We start from the raw sequence: 17,493 nt of genomic DNA, 5'->3' as shown, positions 1-17,493 counted from the left end.
CATCATTTTGAAGCAACTGCAGCGCATTGTAAGTCTGGACCACAAACTACAACATGCATTTAAATCTGTATGCCACAGTCTAGCATTAAAACTTAAAACACAATGCTCTTCTCTCCTCACAGAACCTCACTGTTGAGGAGGAGCTAATACAGCGAAATAAGCACTGCAAAAGAAACACTACGTTTCATAACATAGAAAATGTAAGTGTTTTTGTAAACACCAGCTACATAAATGCATATATGCTTGTATACATGTCCAACTTCTTATTCATCCAAATGCTCACAATATAGCAAATGGCAGTGGAGAGAGAGCCTGGGCCAAAATGACAAATACAGCAATTATCTGAACACAAAGTGAAACAGATGGGAAAAAAAAAAAAAAAATATATATATAAACACAGCTCCCCCCTAAAATTCTTTCCCAGTTTCAGTTTTACTGTATTTTGTGACATTATGAAACAGCAGGAATGACTTCAGCCCCTGGATTTAATGTTTGACCACTGCCAGAGTAACTGAGCTCTCTGCTGCCTCCCAATGTCTAGAAAAAATATGTGCACTTGTTCACACAACTGACTAATCGTTACATACTTTTAAATGTGTTCACAGCCAGAATATTTTATCCACAATGCCTCCTGCAATCGAATGCCAACGGGGTTAGAGACAAACCTGGAAGAAGATCTAAAGTTTCTTGTGGAAAGCATTATTGGATCCCTAGGATGTCAATGTCCCACCCGGCAGGTAAGGAACATCTATTGAAATACAGTTACAAGGTCAGGTGAGGCAGGTGAAATTTTTGTATACAAACTCAGAGTTTTGTTATATCATTTCATTTTATACAAATATTGACAGATAGTTTGCACCCTGAGCCTGCAGGACTGCTTGATTTTTTTGGAACTAGATTAGAGCTGCTTAGGCACCATCCTTACTATCCCGTGTTGCAACGTTTCATCAGTTTTTCTATTGTGTCCATGTCCATGGAAATTACAATGCCATGGGTTGTGAACTTCTTGAATATGTTGCACACCGTGGACAAGGGAACAACAACATCTCTGGAGATGTAACTTTGAGATTCTCTTCCAATATTTGTGTTTTTCCATGCTTATCTGGGACGCCCACAAAAAAATGTATTGTGTCAGGCCTAGTGCACTGGCCATTTTATTACAGTCACTTAAAGCCATGTTTTCTGAAATATCGTCATAGAAAAGTACAATCACTGCTTTAGCCAGTAGTATATTGCTTTTTAATTAAATTTTCTGTTTTTGTCATTTAAGGGGAAGCAACGTGCCAATGGAAAACAACCGGGACTCAGAAGAAAGCTTTGCAAACTAAAACACACCCTTGCAGGAATACAGAAAGCCTACGAACAATACAATTCTACTTAAGTATGGGCCCCACAAGAGACATTCAAGCTATAAAGGAGAGAAGAGACACAGTGAAGCATTGCTGTGCTCCAAATCGAAACACTGCATTCCTGCATTACCTGTTTGAGTGGACATAAACACACGGCAACTGGTGAACAACATTCACTACCAGAAGGAAGAAAACCAGGTGCATGCATTATCAACCATATAACATTGCAATGATGCACAATGATGCTTCCACGAACAAATGGTGCCTTTTCACTCAAAGGACTAATTGTGGTGAATCAAGCAGATCTTTCATAGCACTACTAGATGTTTGTAACTGTTTTCAAGCTATGGATATCCACTCTATTTTTCTGCATTGCACAGCATCTCGTGTTGGTCAGTGTACACATCTAGCTGAATTACTGCTACTACAACCATTTGTGCATGTTCAATAACCTAGACACAAGTGGGCATTCTTACAGTGTGGAAGTTTGTGGAAATCCCCACAAATCTGTTTAAACATCTAATATTTTCTGCTCTTTAATGACGTATTTCATTTCTTCTCTCTATAAATAAATATATTTTTATACAAAGACATTTTGCTTATTTATTTATACAAGGACAAAATGAGACATCAAATTCAGTAACCACAAGAACACCAACTCTTCACACGCATTTATGTTTATTTGAGGAGGGTTTCAAAAGCTTTTGATATCGGTTCACAGAATGACATACTAGTGTCAATGTCCAGCCTGACCGTGAGCATTTTGCCACACAAAAAATTTACAATACAGTGGGCGTACAGAAAACGCTGTAAGCTTTATAGAACTGCTATAGTGTTCGTCAGTGACAGTAGTGAGAAACTAACCAGAGATTTAACTCCGAGGCTTTTTAGCTTACAATAAACATGGCGAAGACCTTGGCTGAGCTACAGTGGTGGCTTTAAAAAAGATCCTAAGGCAATGAACCAGACTATATAAAGCTTTTTGCATATGGTTTGTACAGAGTGATCAAAAATGACAGAAAATGCCAAATTTGACATTTTGTTTGCCTTTGCGCTGAGGTTTTTGGGGTCGTGTGAATAGGTTTGTGAAAAAAGCGCTACTAAGCTCTCAAGGGAAGGGCTGTGATGGATTGTATCTACTTGATGAATCAACCTCTCATACAGTTTGCATTCAATAGAGATAAAAATACTGAAAACATAATAAAATAAGCATTAAGATCATACAAAACACAAACGTTAATACAAAACTGAATTGCTTGGTTTCTAAACAGCAATTAGATGGTCATAAATAACATATAAATTATAAAGTCACAATACTTCCATTTCTTGCTCAAGTCCATTAAATAAAGATGGCTTATCAGGATATTGATATAAAAAAAAATCTAATGTGAGGTCTAACAGGCTCCACTTTTACAAGTCTCTTGACTCTAGATATGCTTCAAAACATGTAGTCTTGGGTAAATCCTGATTAAAAAAATAATTCTATTCATTTTCCGAAACAGTAGTCCATCATATTGCACTTCAGTAATAAACACAATAAAACTGGGTGTTTAAAAGATAAATATAAGAGGACTGAATTTAAAGAAAAGGATATGCAACCAGGGCACTAGCGTGACGGAAGGAAAAGTTCAGCATTAAAATGTGTCTCAAACCCTCTGATTTTGTTTCTTTTTCTTTCACGTTCTGTATCTAAATACACATCCTTTTCACCCCACACTCGCAACAGAACTTGGCCCAGTCTACAGGGTATTTGGTCCCACATTCATGGCAGAATTTGGTTCCCTGTGTGGAGTAATCCAACTCTTCTTCATTTTTTATGTCATTCCTAAGAGGCAAAAAAAAGTGGAACAAAAGGCTGAAAAGGATCAACTGGCCTGTTTGACACTAAAAACAAAGAACAACATTTACACCATATCATTGACATTCACTGCCCCAATTCCCAGTAGGAAACAAAGGACCGGTTGTAAATCCTTGTTTATAGCTAGCAGTGACAAGGTTTCTTCAGAAACTATCTTGATAATGTGTGTTATTTTACACTACACAAACAAATGAAACTTCAAAAAAAAAAAGTGAATCTAATCAATTATCTCTATCACATCTAGTCATGCATATCAGAAATTTGTATGCAGTGAAACCCAGGTAAGAGAAGGCGAACATAAATGTTACTAAATATAAATATAAGAAGGAGTAGCTAATATGGTATGTTCTGATGGTGTCCCCTAAGGTAATACTTTACAATCAATATACATCCTGCTCTCATATGGCTTTTGTCATGCCAGTGCATTCATTTTAAAATAATTAGATTTTTAAAAAACTGTTGTTGGCTATGAACGTCTTCATGTACTGTTTTTAAAATATAATAAGTAGAAAGTATATTAGTACAAACAACTGCTTTTTTTGAAAGCTCAATTATACAGGAACAATATTACTGGGTGATAAATACCACAGTTAATTGGACATTTTACCTTGATAATAAGTAACCCATTAAAATAATCATTTAAAATATTTTTGGTACAGGCTGCTCGAGTTGCTCAGTTGGCTTAGTGATTGAGTCTCCTTCATGTTGTTTCTATGGTACAAATTAGACAGGACTGACAGGACAAACGCACAGAGCTTAATTTTTTTAGTGGACAATACTTTAAAACACAGTGGAGAAAGCTATAAATTTAAATAATCTACAAGGGCATTTTAAATTGACCAAAGGTTCTAAAAACAGGATTTGATTTTGAGCTGTTGATCAGGAAAGAAAAAGTACCTTGAATTGTAGTTGTCAGCATTGTAGATCTTCTTCTTGTTAATCCCTATTCCAGGGGTTGTGTTCCTCTGAGCGCTCTGACTAACCACACCTTTGGGCTTCATATTAACACTGTGAACACATGACATGAAAATTGTTTATATATTAAAAAAAAAAAAAAAAACAAACAACTTGCTCATTGTAGGCTTCAGCCTGAAGCAAGCCTTACCCAGAGGGAGGACTGGTCAGGCCACCGAGGTTGGTACGCGATGGAGAGAAGCCAGTCGACATACTCCTCACTGAGCCAGCTGAGGTTTTGCTGCTCTGAATTCCTGAAGAGGAACACAAGAAGCACTTTTAGATTTCTTTCTGCTTTATTTTTTACATTTTAACACAGGCTTTTGGTCATTTTTATGTATTTGAAAACACATACACTGAACAAAACTTTTGGCTTTGATCCCATTTTTCATGAGCTGAACTAAAAGATTTTACACATAGATTGTACACATAAAATGCTTTTTTCTCTCAACTCTTTACACAATTAGGTGTAAATCTGTGTTAGTAAGAACTTATCAAGATGCTGATTAGACAAACTGATTACTACACAGGTTTACCGTCAGCTTACAGTATTGTGAGAAACTGGGGCTTTAGAAAAACAGTCAGTATCTGGTGAGACCACCATTGGCCTCTCGCAGTGCAACAATGTCCTTCACATAGAGTTGTTGACTTTGTCCTTTTAGGTCTCATGGCACAATGTTTACAAACTGTGCCATTTTTATCCGCACACTTGGTGCATATGTTAATGCCATATAAATGTGAACTCCTTGTATGTTATCAATATGGCTCTGCATCGAAACTTAAATTGTAAATTGTCAAAGCAGCAGTAAAACATATGCATGGTCTATTACACTATTAACTATCAAACACCACTACTACACCACTAAACACGTAGCCTATATCACATTACAGAGTAAGTGTGTGTTGTTACAGGCTAGATTTGTTACAGGATCAGACTATATTCTATCTGTATTTCCCTCTGACATCTGATTCCGGATTTTCCACTGATATCGACTCAATACCCACCCATAAAATGATGCCACCCCTGCTCTATGACACACTCCTCTGTAAACCGATTAACAAATGCAGATCAATTTATTGGGTAAATGCCATAATTGCAAATGTAAAAGAACTTCATTTTGCTGTTAAACTATAAATAACAAATGCCTCAAATAAGAAGAATGATGTGGTTTTCAACTAAGTATGACTTATTGTTATCCACAAAGAACAAACATTTAGGCATCAATACCATCCTAAATGAGGCATTTATAGGAAGAATAGTATGTTATTCAGTATCAGATATCACAAAGTTTATTTAAACATTTAGGAAAGATTTTCCCTTACCGAAGGGAATTATATATATACAGTTTCATAAAATCCTCAGATGTGTTATTGAACTTAGGGACAACAGTAAGAGGTTTACTGTAGTGACTGAGGTTTGACTGCTGTGAAGTTACACTATAACCAGGATGACTCATCAATGGGGGAAGAAAAAAAAACTTTCACTAAAGTACTGAGTGCTTCCCGCAGAGGAGACTAATGCCAAAAATGTGTGCAGGCAGAAAATCCTACCAGACCTCTTCCTCTCTCGCATTTGCGGCACTCTGACCAAAGAAATTCTTAAATGTAGTCGATATAGCTCATTACTCTTAAAAAAGGTGAGGCCAAAGTTAGGTGTAGGTTCCTTAAATAATTCCTTAGACAGCTGCACACTGAACACAATACCTCATGAACCCAGCACTGGGCAACACAGTGGCTGGAGTAAGTGCTCCTAAACAAACAATGTGTTTACATTGACGCCGGAGTTCTTGAAGTAAAAAGTTTCTTTTAAATACTAGGCTTTTTGCATTTCATATACATTTCAAGTCACAGGTCATGTATTATTTATTTTTGTTTTTTAATTTTTTAATCGAGCACCAATTTGTGCATGTGTTAATAACAGGGAATAGGGAGCAGACTGTTGAGGGTGTTACCTTTGTTTGTAAAGGAATATTTAAAGGAAATTTGATATTTAAGGAAACATTTTGAAAGTTTATGATTATTAGTTTAAGACAGCCCTTTAGTTTACAATTACAGCACTGTGTTTTATGAGACCAGGGATAAAGCACACTGATCACACATTCTAAGACATACACAAACATCCTGATGTCAGTAATTGTTTTGGAGTGTTCTGAAAATGTAAAAATAACTGTCTATGGGAATAAAAGACCAAACAGCACACACATTATTAGTAAAATAGGGAATGTTAAAGACTGACCCTATTCAAATTAGTTTATATTTACATAGCTGCCTGTGACTTAATTCTCATCCGGAATTACCATATTTTTCTTTATCGTCTTCTAAGAAAAATTATAGATTGAATTGTTTTGAACTGTTTTTCAATTAAATTTAGTCACGATTCAGAGCCACTTCTTTGTGTTTTTTTCAGTCCTTATGATGGGGAGTGTTTAGTATTTGCTATATTTAGTATTTGCACATGTACATGGACATTGAAGAGCTCCTCCATTTGATAAAAACACTTTCTGATTCACTTAAAACAAACTGAAAAATTAAAGTTTGGCTTTATCTAATATCTGGTATAATCAAAACATGTTAAACAGCGGAAACAGCGAAAACAGTTTCAGATGAAAACTGTGAAAATGTCCAATCGGTCATGGTCAACTGCATAAACGTCAGTAAGCAGGAAAAAACACTAATTCAACATGCTCAATTCCGGTCAAACATTTTTAGACTAAGAAATAAAATCACAGCTGCACTACTCCAATTAAACATTTGTTTTTTTATGCTATTTTGTGTTTGACCTGTTGTGCTCCAGTCATGACAGTTTGATCATGAAATAAGTAGCAATGCACAGTTCCAACATTCAGCATCCAAACCTCATTTAGCACCTGAATCACTGAAGAATGTTGGAAAAGTAAACATGAGCTGATTTAAAAAGTGTTCAGATAGATATTGTTGATGGTTATGCTGTAATTACTTTTAAAGGAACATAATCCAGCAGCACCATGTTGGTCATGTTGGTGCTTGCCTTTACAACGTTATCTGTCAAAATGTGCAACAATTCTTTTGGAGGAAAAAGGCCAAATGTATAAAGAAATGCTATCTGAGTGCACGTTTTTCACGTGTCTGATAATCTGATACTGACTTTACTGGGGATTAGTCCATACCTGTTCCTGCACCCTGTCCATAGCCTGAACGCTGGGGAAGGCGGGAGGAAGACACCGAAGATACTGAGTTTGCCTTTTTCACAGCAGGAGGCTTGAACTGCAGTAATACAGAAATAAAGAATTATTCTATGTCAAGCTCAATCAAGTTTTCATTCTTTATTAAGCAATCGGAATTGCTAATAGATAAGTAAAAAAAATTAACATGGGATTTACTTAACCCTGACAAGTCATGCCCAACCTTTAAAGCATTTCAAAACACTTCACTGGAAAAGGATAAGCTATTGCTTAAGTAAAATAATTCATTAGAACTGTCCTAAAAACTATTTTTTGTTGATATGCCAAATTCTATTTCCATTTCACTTTACCTTGTAAAAACATTTGAGGAGTATGCAAGGAATCATAACATAGTTTATCTTGATGTGGGAAAAAGGCCGATGATTTGATGATGGGGCATTTACTTGAACCTGAGCAGATAAAATGTTTCTATATGCCTTCAGAAGTTACAGCAACAATGAATTAAAGTGTGCCAGTACCCTTCACAGCCATACATACAAAAGCTATTACACTCACACCACCACGTTTCACAGATGACCTGGTTTACTTTGGATTGTGAGCAGTCCCGATTTGCTTTTGCCATCACTTTGATACAGGTTAATCTCAGTCTCATCAGTCCACAAGTCCCTTGAGGCTTTAAACATTACTTTGCAAACTGTAATCTGATTATTGTGTTTCAGTGGTTTGCATCTTTCAAAACATTATGCATACTGTGTAAAGATACAGGCAATATATGCAAATAGTCTGAAAAAAAAAATAGTGTACTTTAATCATGTCCAAATGCTTGAAATTTGAAGTTGTAATCTTTGGAGCAAAGGGGCATGTCACGAAAAAACAGTATCTTACCCACAAGCATTATGGACAGCACTTTACATAAAAAAAAAAAAACACGTCACGAAATGAAAGCACATATTTAGAAAATGTATCATTCATGCAGTTCTAATTCCAACTAATCCCTAACAGTGAACTAAAAAGTAAAATTTTTATCATACTTTAATGAGTGATTGTGACAGCCCTACTTTTGGATTCATGTCAACTGCCAGGAAAGACTCACCTGGGTCTTTGCTGGAGGCTTAGCTTTCTCATTTCCAGAGAACTTGCCTTTGTTAGAAATGCGGGACGCCTGTTCCTTACAGAATTTGATGTGGCGGTCTGCCGCATTCTCGCTAAACCGTCTCTGGCAATACGGGCACTGAATGTAATCTGGAACAAGTGGGGAAAACAGTTATGCAACGGTTACGGAACATGTACTTTAAAACACCTCTGTTCTAACAAGATGTGTAGTGTGGTATTTTCTTACCTGGGTCATAGGATGGAGGTGGAGGAGGGGGAAGGGGACCTCCGTCTTTTATCACTTGATTTAGGCCTTTGGCAGCACGGATAGTAGCAATGAATTCCTCGTGCTTTCGGCGCCAGTTGGACTGTTTCTTGGGTGGTTCAGGCTGTTTGGACAAACATGCTGTTGAAGTACGGTGCCAGTGTAAGCAGTGCCCAGTGCAAACACACAGGTCTGACAGGCCTGATTAATCATGCATCAACAGTTTAAAGAATCTGGAGATTTTAGAGTAAAAGCTATAGTGATTTGATGTGTCTGTCATTAAAGTCTAAAACTGTTTGCAGTACTAAGAATAAGCAAAAGTGTACAACATACATGCATATTTCTAAACTCTGGTTGCTTTCTGAATAGGCATTGAGACTCAGGAAAAAAACAGCACTGAGACAGAAAAGCAAGAGTATTAATCCAGCTACAGAGCTTGGAGGATAACAGAAGCTGACAGAAGTAGTTCATGATCAGTTTAAGAAATAGACATGAACTTACAATCTTACATGCTTTTTTAACCTCTTGCTGTAGAAAGGACTATCAGTATTAGGAGTGAAATAACCTACTACTAAGACTTGATTTCAATATTTGCACAATGCAGAATGTTTAACATAATTTGAATGAAGAACAATGATGACTGTATTCATGTTGTTGCATAATCTACTAATGACACTAGCGCTCAAATCTGTTACATTTATAACAAAACACTATTGTGTGGCTTTTGTGTATATTATGGGAAATGTCTTTAGAAAAGAGCTTGGGATTATTTACAAGCTAACCTAACTTACACTGGCTTCTACAAAAATAAGCTCAATCATTTAATTGATTGGAATATAAACTGTATATAAAAAGGAAAGCCTATCAGACTCTGCTTCTTAATATGAATTTAAAATATAACTCATCAGGCAAACTACAAACTAATCAGTGGTAATTCATTAAGCAGATTAATTTAAATTTGACATCCTTAATATGTGCAAATAGCATGTCTTATGTCATATCTATGTCATATATACCTAAACATTTTCTACTTCAAATTCAGAATTGCTAATGAAATACTGCATATAGTGTAAGGCATAATTCAAAATCAAAAACAACTATGTGTTTAAAGCAATTTTATTTTCACTGTCTAAACGTCCATAAAAAAAAAACTACTGCCACATTTTTAAAATGTCATGACTTAAATAACTTCATTATCTTTTTATTTCATCACTTTTTTGTAGCACCTTTCTTTATAAGTAAACATGAGGACATGACACTGATGTTTTCATTTAACTTTAGTAATTAAAGTATCCAAAAAGTAAAGTATCCATACACTCCTTTAAATGTGTGAGTTATAACCAAAGGAATACCAAAAGGAATTAGAATGCATGTCATACCCTTGAAAGTAAATGAAAAGGAAAAAACAAATCTACCAACTACTACAGGCAGTATCTCTATAAGCATGTTAAGCAATTGTTTTAAGACACAATGTAAATAAGCAATTAAAAATTAGCCTAGCAAAATAGTCTTCTACTCCATGTTACAATATCTACAGAGGCATGCTTAAAAAAATAAAAGCTAGAGGTCTGCACAAGTATGGGTTTTCGTACATGTCCTTTGTGAACCACAATGTTATTGGGGTGCCAGAGTTAAATCTGCTGTGCTGTGGCACTAGCAACCAAACAGACAACAGACTGCAGGTTAAAGCAGCGGGCCAGGGCAGGTCTATTGCTGTCTGCTTGCGTACACAGCACAGAAAATACGCCACCATGAAAAATACTCTGCGTCAGTTCCTTCACTATGAAAATAAAGGCATGCAAATTAAATAGGGATCTAGATCAAATTTGAACTAATATTGAACTGAAGAACTAGGGCTTACTGGATATTTAAATACTAAATATCTAACTGTGTATCTATATCTAAAAGTGTTATCTATTTCTTTTTACTAAAGATAAAGCAAAATATTTTTTTTTTATATTTTTAGAATAAAATCATACATTGTAATATTACATATTATAAATATGGTATTTTTTTTTCGTATTGTATATTTTTATATATTTTAAAGTTATATAATATTAAAATATTTTATAATATTATATCATATTATATATAATATTATACAGTTATGATATTCTGCCCCGTCCTACGATAATCCCATGAAAAAAAGCTATTAAAGCTAGTAGGTAAAGACAAGGATGACGAAATCAAAACACGTGGGAGTGCCCACAGAAGCAGCCTCTCATGTGAAAGTGGGAAGTTAATGCAGGCGTAAAGTATAATAGAGTGGGCGGATGCTGGCAAACATATTGATATAATTCACAGGAACAATCAGCTCTGATGAAGTTAAAGTGGGCAGGTGTGGCTTTTACGCATTGCTCATGTGCAGACCCCTACTGGACTCTCAATAATCTGTTAGACAGAGCTGTAGTGATTAGTGACTACTCAGGTATTATAGCCTGGCCACTCTGAGGACCTGATCAATGGATCAATAGCCATGCTTATTTTGTAAGGATTTTATCAGGAGGCTTGTACACTGCCCTACACAGCGTGTGATTGTACTCACAAACTCTAAGTAAATGCATCATGAGGACTGTCAATAGTTCTACAACAAACAAAAAGAGTTTATCACAATTCAAACACTTCAGTGCCCACAATGTTAGTGATGTAGTCAAGCTTACAGAACACAGACTCAAAAAAACTTCTACATACATACATACAAAAATTGGAAACATATTTGATCTCGAAGAACAAATAAAAATCAAAAACACAACTTACTTTATCAGATTTTGAGCTGGTGGTAGAACTTTGTAACTGAAATGCAATTAAAATGATTTTCAGAGTATTTAAGAGCATGTGGAATAATGTGAGGTTTGGGTTGGTAAAAAAAGACCCTGTTTACACCGGGACATTTCACATGAATTGGATGCGGATCGTATTCGATAAGACTTTAATAACAAGTCTACAGCTGTTCATCAAATTTGTGTTAGTATAATGACCAAATATGATCGTAAAGGGTCAAATATATGCAAATCAACTGTCTCTGATGTTCCCTGTTTCCAGTTTTTCTTGTTCTATGCAAAACTCCTTGGAATTTGCAAGTGTGTATGGCACTAATCATTTCCCTAAAATTAGAGGATGGAACCCTTCAGCAGTGTATATTAAAGGACCATAGACATTTGGTACTTTTGGTTGTGGTAAATGTACACAGATCAGCCATAATATTTAAACCAGTAGGTCGCACTTGTGCCACCAAAACAGCACCAACCCATGGAGGCATAGACTCAGTAAGAGAGAGCCAGCATTAAAACTTCCCTATGGGATCAGACTAGATGACATGCATCAGTGAACCATTTTGTCCACAATTACGTTAATTTGACCCCAATAGGTATAAATCAGCTTTTTATGTACCCATAAACTTCAAGACTGGTTCCCTTGCTGTATAAGAAAATGTTACTCATTTCCCTGCAGTGGTTTTATTGTTTTGACCGATCAGTGCACCACTGTTGTGGTTATGACTGCATTTTTAACTTCATATCGGAATACAATCGTAAAACTCAAAAAGCATGAAACGACCATGTGTAAACAAGGCAATTGATCTGGAAAAAAGAGCTTTCTTTTCTCCAGAAATATGCCTTGAGGTCTTAAAACCTCAACCCCAGGGCGTAGTCCGTACCTTTGGTTTGATTGGTTTCACAGTGGAAATGTCCGTGCCCTCTGCCCTCTGCCTGCTGGAGTCAAACACCTTCCTCCTCTTTGCTGCTGATTTCTGGCAGATGGGCACATGTTTCTTCTACACAGAGCGAAAGAGGAAAAATGCCTTAAGGTTTTTAACAATGTATGCCAAAATCACAGCTTAAGAGCAATTATGTGCGCTGAGAAAGTTTACACTATGACTCATCAGACAATCCTGGTTGCCATAGCTGATATCCAAAAGTACTTTGTGTAATGGAGATGATCCTAAATGTTAGTAAGTTGTTTGGATGAGTGATTTGAAAAATCAATAACAGGAAAACAATATGTCCAAAGAGTTTTGATTTCAATTAAGCGTGTCTAAAAGGGTATATCTTCCTATTATGTTTGAATAGCAGCCAATGTCATTACTTGTACGTTCAGCAGTCACTTTACCCTAACTTACAAGAACTTTTGAAAAAAAACTTCGTCCACATATTTTGCAAGGCAACAGGTCCTCGGATACTGGAGCAGAATCTAAATGAGAACAAAGAACATGTTATCAGAATTTTAATTGTTATCAGAATTTCTAATAAAAAAAGCAGTTAGTCAACCACCACCTGACCTAAATAGACAGAAGTTTTTACTGAACAACACTGTTTGTTTCCTGTCTGAATATAATACAGAAGGCATTTTCTTTTCCTTTGGGAACCCCTCTTTTTTTTGGTCACATGCCTGCAATCTGCAAGGTAATAATACACTGGCAGTATATAAAAACACTAGCATTTCATATAATTTGTTTATATAAATGTAATTATACCTTACATATAAAATGCATACATTACACAAAGATCTATCTATCTATCTATCTATCTATCTATCTATCTATCGAAGAATAAAAGGAATCTATCTATCTATCTATCTATCAAAGAATAAAGGAATCTATCTATCTATCTATCTATCTATCTATCTATCTATCTATAATAAATAGATTATCTTATATAAATGTATTATATCTATCTATCTATCTATCTCATAATAAAGTAATCTATCTATCTATCTATCTATCTATCTATTTATTTTTAAGAAGCAAGAAATGCAATGCAATTCTATTTTCAGTAAGAAAAACTAACTAACGAATTAGCTGATAATGAAATAGACTGCAAGAACTTCTGGATGCTTCATAGCAACTTCATAACATAAACAAAGTCAGCCCTTAGCTTGTGTAGTGTGTGTAATGGATCAGACTGTCCTACATTTACTGTGTGCTGTTAATAAAGCCTAATATGAAGGGTGTGTCTACTTTAGCTAGTGTGACTCAATAGGAAACTAACAGCAAAGCCAACTATCTACATGAGAGCATACCGAGGAGCTGAGGAGCTCACTTTCTTCGTGTCACTGAACAGGAGGGTTAGATTTACGTGGAAAATAAAACGAGGCAGTGAGATGCTGAAACAACAGTCAGTGGGTTAGGTTAGCTAACAGACCTGCAACAGCTAGTTTTATAGATAGAGCAGGCTGGCTAACTAGAAAACATTGTTGTTGTCTTTAATAAGTAACGTTAGCTAAGTTACTAAAGCTTATAGCTAAATAAATAGATGTTAAACCAAGCACTGAATCCTGGTAGCTAGTTACCTGCGTCCAAAACAGTACGTAGCAAGAAGATTTAAAAAACAGCAAGCTTAGGTTGGCTAGGATGAACATAGTATGAATAATGTAACGTTAACCTAGCTAGGCTAGATAGGCTATGTGGTTTTGGACGCACCCCTGTATTTGTATCTAGTCTAGGCTAATGTAGGTTAGCTAGCTACAATCAAGCTAGGTTAGTTTAGCTCTTTAGCTGGAAAAATAAACTAAAAACAGACCTGCCCAATATTAAACTGCTATCTAAGGAAACACACAGCCCGCAGCTGTCTGATAAAGAACTGGCAGCAGCAGACAGAATAAAGACTGTAACTGGAAAAGGGCTTTACCCAGCCCCCGCAGACCTCACCAGTCTCCCGGCTCAGAGCCAGGGAATCTTGGATCAAGACCATCACTAAAACAGGAGCAACATCTAGCCTAGCTTTGTGTAGAGAAAAATACAACTGCACCCAGTAAACTGCGCTCTCCCACAATCCTGGACTATCTCATTAACATCACACAGATGTTGTCTATACGGTAAAAAAACGACGCATTTCTCCGTCATTTACGTTCTTACCTTCAAATTCCTCCATCTTTCTTAGCTAGTAACCTTCCTCCCTGGAGATGCTGCTGTAGCAACGGAGAGCGACCACCCTCGCAAACTGCACCCCCACCCGCCAGTACCCACGCGTTTCATTTGCTATTCCCCGAGTGAGGAACACGCGCGCTGCCTGATTCGACCGACCGTCCACCGCGATCCAGTATCCATAGATGTGATTGGTCGCTGGCCAGTATCAGGAGGAGGGTGCGCTGGTGTATTGTGGACGGCAGGTGGGGCGTGGGAGGCGGCCCGGGAACCCCTATATTTATTACATCGATTTATTGTTGGATTTTTGTTCATTAGGTTAATATTGTTTGGATTCACAGTACAGTCATTCTACAATAAGTTACTTATTCTACCAATAAGTTACTGAGTTATTAAGCTCAAGCAATAAGTCTTTGTACATCTTATTTTGGTTCAATATAAGTATATTTTTATTTACATCAAAATGTACATATTTTTATTTAGGTACAGTAAGTATTTTATCTCTAAATAAATATTGAAGATTTATATTATATAGGTTATTATATAATATATATAAATATTTTATATTATTATTATTATTATTATTATTATTATTATTATTATTATTATTATTATTTATCTAAACTGAGTTTTGGTATATTGTAAGGATGCAATGCAATTTATATGATGTAAAAAGCCTTACCAACATAACAAGCCATAGTGTCTGCAGCACATCAGTAAAAGAACACATATATGCATATATTTTCTGTACTGGAAAAAATATATGTATTGCCATTTTTTTGTTCTTTTTCTATTTTTGACTCTCTTTTTTCATAACTCTCTGTTTTCTATAATCTTATTTTTTATCTTTATTTCTTTCATTCACATTATTTTTATATTTTACTGAAATATCTTCTGTTCTGTTCTCCCCGCTGTGGGATTATTTTATTTTACATTTTGTCAACAATGTTGTCACAACCTTAAAAGAGTATGGGTACATTACCTCTTAGCCATAAGACTTCCTTTTTAACAACTGGCCAAATTTAGGTTCCATTATATTTTATCTGACATCTGGGATCCAAATTTTCACCTCAGAAATGCTAATTTTCTTTCAAAAAGATATTCAGTTGTATGTACAATGTAACATTGTAGATTCTCCAGTTATCTCCTAAATGTATTGCATTTCACATTGAAAGCAGCTTTACTGCTTTTTTGTATTCTGTTGTTTTAAAGGGATACACTAAGCTAGGCCTGCATTTTAAACATATTTTGCTTCTGGTATTTAACCAGCTGTCGAAATCACAGCTGTAGGATCTGAACTGCTGCCCGGTCAATATTTTTATTCAAGTGAGGTCAGCAGCTTGACATGTTGGACAAGTCTGCTCTTTTAGAGAACATCCGAGTGAAGAAACACTCCAAGCCATGCTGTTCAACAAGCGAGCTACTGTCTTATAGACTGACATCTGGCACCACAGTAGACTTCTTCAGGCCACATGGTGGGAAAATGCTGGGTGGGAAATGGAACAAAAGTCAATCTGTCTGTCAGTAAAGACAGATTGTAGCAATGTTGACAGCAGTATACATCTTGAATGGCACGGTATCTGTTGCTAATAAAAGAACAAGCAATGTAGCCTGTCAAATGAAGAGTCCAATTAAATACCAATTAAAAATAAATGCTAATAAGTTTTGCCTTTCTCAAGCACTTATTGTAAACATGATGTATAAGTTAAAGGCTACATTTGCCACATTTTACTACGCACTGTTTTTGTAATGTTACACATTTACATATTTGGCCAAATTAAGGATATCACAAAACGTTTATTTTGCCTTTGTTTGGGTAACAGTCTTTACTGACCAGGGGGTTCTACTCTAATTAGGAGCATTTCTGTGAAAATCTGATTAAATGAACTAAACAGACACAATTTCACAGACAAAATGCAGATTTTAAAACAACTTTCCAAATACTGGCCCATTCTGAGTGGAGTAATTTTGATTAACTAATTGTACTGAATGAAATGTTTAGTTGTACAGTATCAATGAAGCACTGATGATTTCCATAATATGATAGAAAACAGCATATTGTGTATAATAGGAATTTAATTTATCACAATATTATAAAAATATCTTTACCTTTAAATAAAATATATCCACATAGAATTTCTCCACAAACACGTTGTACGCATTTCTGCCTCAATGAAGAAATTTGACATATATTTATTATGGACTTTTTGATGATGATGATGGTGAACATATGATTGGCATATAATATACATGGTTAAATCAAAAATAGTCAAGAGTCAAGAGTACACAGTACAACACAAAGTGCAAATGTGCAATAAATGTGCAACATAGAACAAAAACACTACAATACATACAATACTTATAGATACATATTTATTTATAAAACAAAATAAATACAGAACACATTATTTAAAAACCAAATAGTAATGGAGATTTTTTAAATACAAGTCTAAAAAGATAATAGGCTATCGATATCCTTTTCAAGAAAACAATCCTTTTGGGACGCTTTTAATCATTATAATATAATAATTTAAATGTTGGATTTGTAATTTGCAATTGGAATGTTCCTATAAGCATACTTTTTGTTTGGATTATTTAAAACATATCAGTGAGGGAAGCCTCATTGTAACCATCAGTCCACAGCAGCCTAGTCAGCCAAGGCAGGCTAGGCTGGCCGCCAGCAGCGGAGAGGGAGTCAAGTGGTCAAGTGTACTGTTGGGAATTGAAGTCAACCTCCCCCAACAACACACTAACTATATAGACTAGAGGACTATTTTTATAATGGACAGAGATTGAGAACACAGCCATGAAATGGACCACGTGATAAATAATATCCGATAAGCAACGACCAAAGCACAATAATAAGTATGAACCAATAGTAGCGCTAGAGTAGGACGTGCTAACCAATCAGAGCGGGCTGGAGGCGGGGTTTTCCGCAATACGGGTGTGAATTG

At 35.7% G+C, this 17,493-nt stretch overlaps 1 protein-coding gene across 2 annotated transcripts; it reads right to left on the bottom strand.

Moving 5' to 3' along the window:
- Window positions 1-2,010: 2,010 nt before the first annotated feature.
- Window positions 2,011-14,666, bottom strand: zc2hc1a (zinc finger, C2HC-type containing 1A). 2 transcript variants are annotated; one of them, XM_007252280.4, is made up of 10 exons: window positions 14,531-14,666; window positions 12,797-12,867; window positions 12,335-12,451; window positions 11,437-11,472; window positions 8,662-8,803; window positions 8,416-8,564; window positions 7,308-7,404; window positions 4,313-4,415; window positions 4,105-4,215; window positions 2,011-3,174 (listed from the first exon to the last, which is right to left on the bottom strand). In XM_007252280.4, the coding sequence occupies exons 1-10, from the start codon at window positions 14,544-14,546 to the stop codon at window positions 3,039-3,041; spliced, it is 978 nt and encodes a 325-aa protein (XP_007252342.2). In that variant the 5' UTR covers window positions 14,547-14,666; the 3' UTR covers window positions 2,011-3,038. The 2 variants fall into 2 exon arrangements, with proteins under 2 accessions (XP_007252342.2, XP_007252343.2); XM_007252281.4 differs by lacking the exon at window positions 11,437-11,472.
- Between the last annotated feature and the right edge of the window lie 2,827 nt (window positions 14,667-17,493).

Source organism: Astyanax mexicanus, chromosome 1, assembly GCF_023375975.1.
Source record: "Astyanax mexicanus isolate ESR-SI-001 chromosome 1, AstMex3_surface, whole genome shotgun sequence".
Lineage (NCBI taxonomy): Eukaryota > Metazoa > Chordata > Actinopteri > Characiformes > Acestrorhamphidae > Astyanax > Astyanax mexicanus.
This window is presented reverse-complemented; position numbering and strand designations above follow the sequence as displayed.

Excerpts from the sequence above, each read along its gene's own strand:
- zc2hc1a (XM_007252280.4), bottom strand. Across the intron at positions 12,452-12,796 it reads GTTTTTTTTCAAAAGTTCTT|AAGAAACATGTGCCCATCTG; the intron begins GTAAGTTAGGGT and ends CGCTCTGTGTAG. Across the intron at positions 8,804-11,436 it reads CCAGCTCAAAATCTGATAAA|CCTGAACCACCCAAGAAACA; the intron begins GTAAGTTGTGTT and ends TTGTCCAAACAG.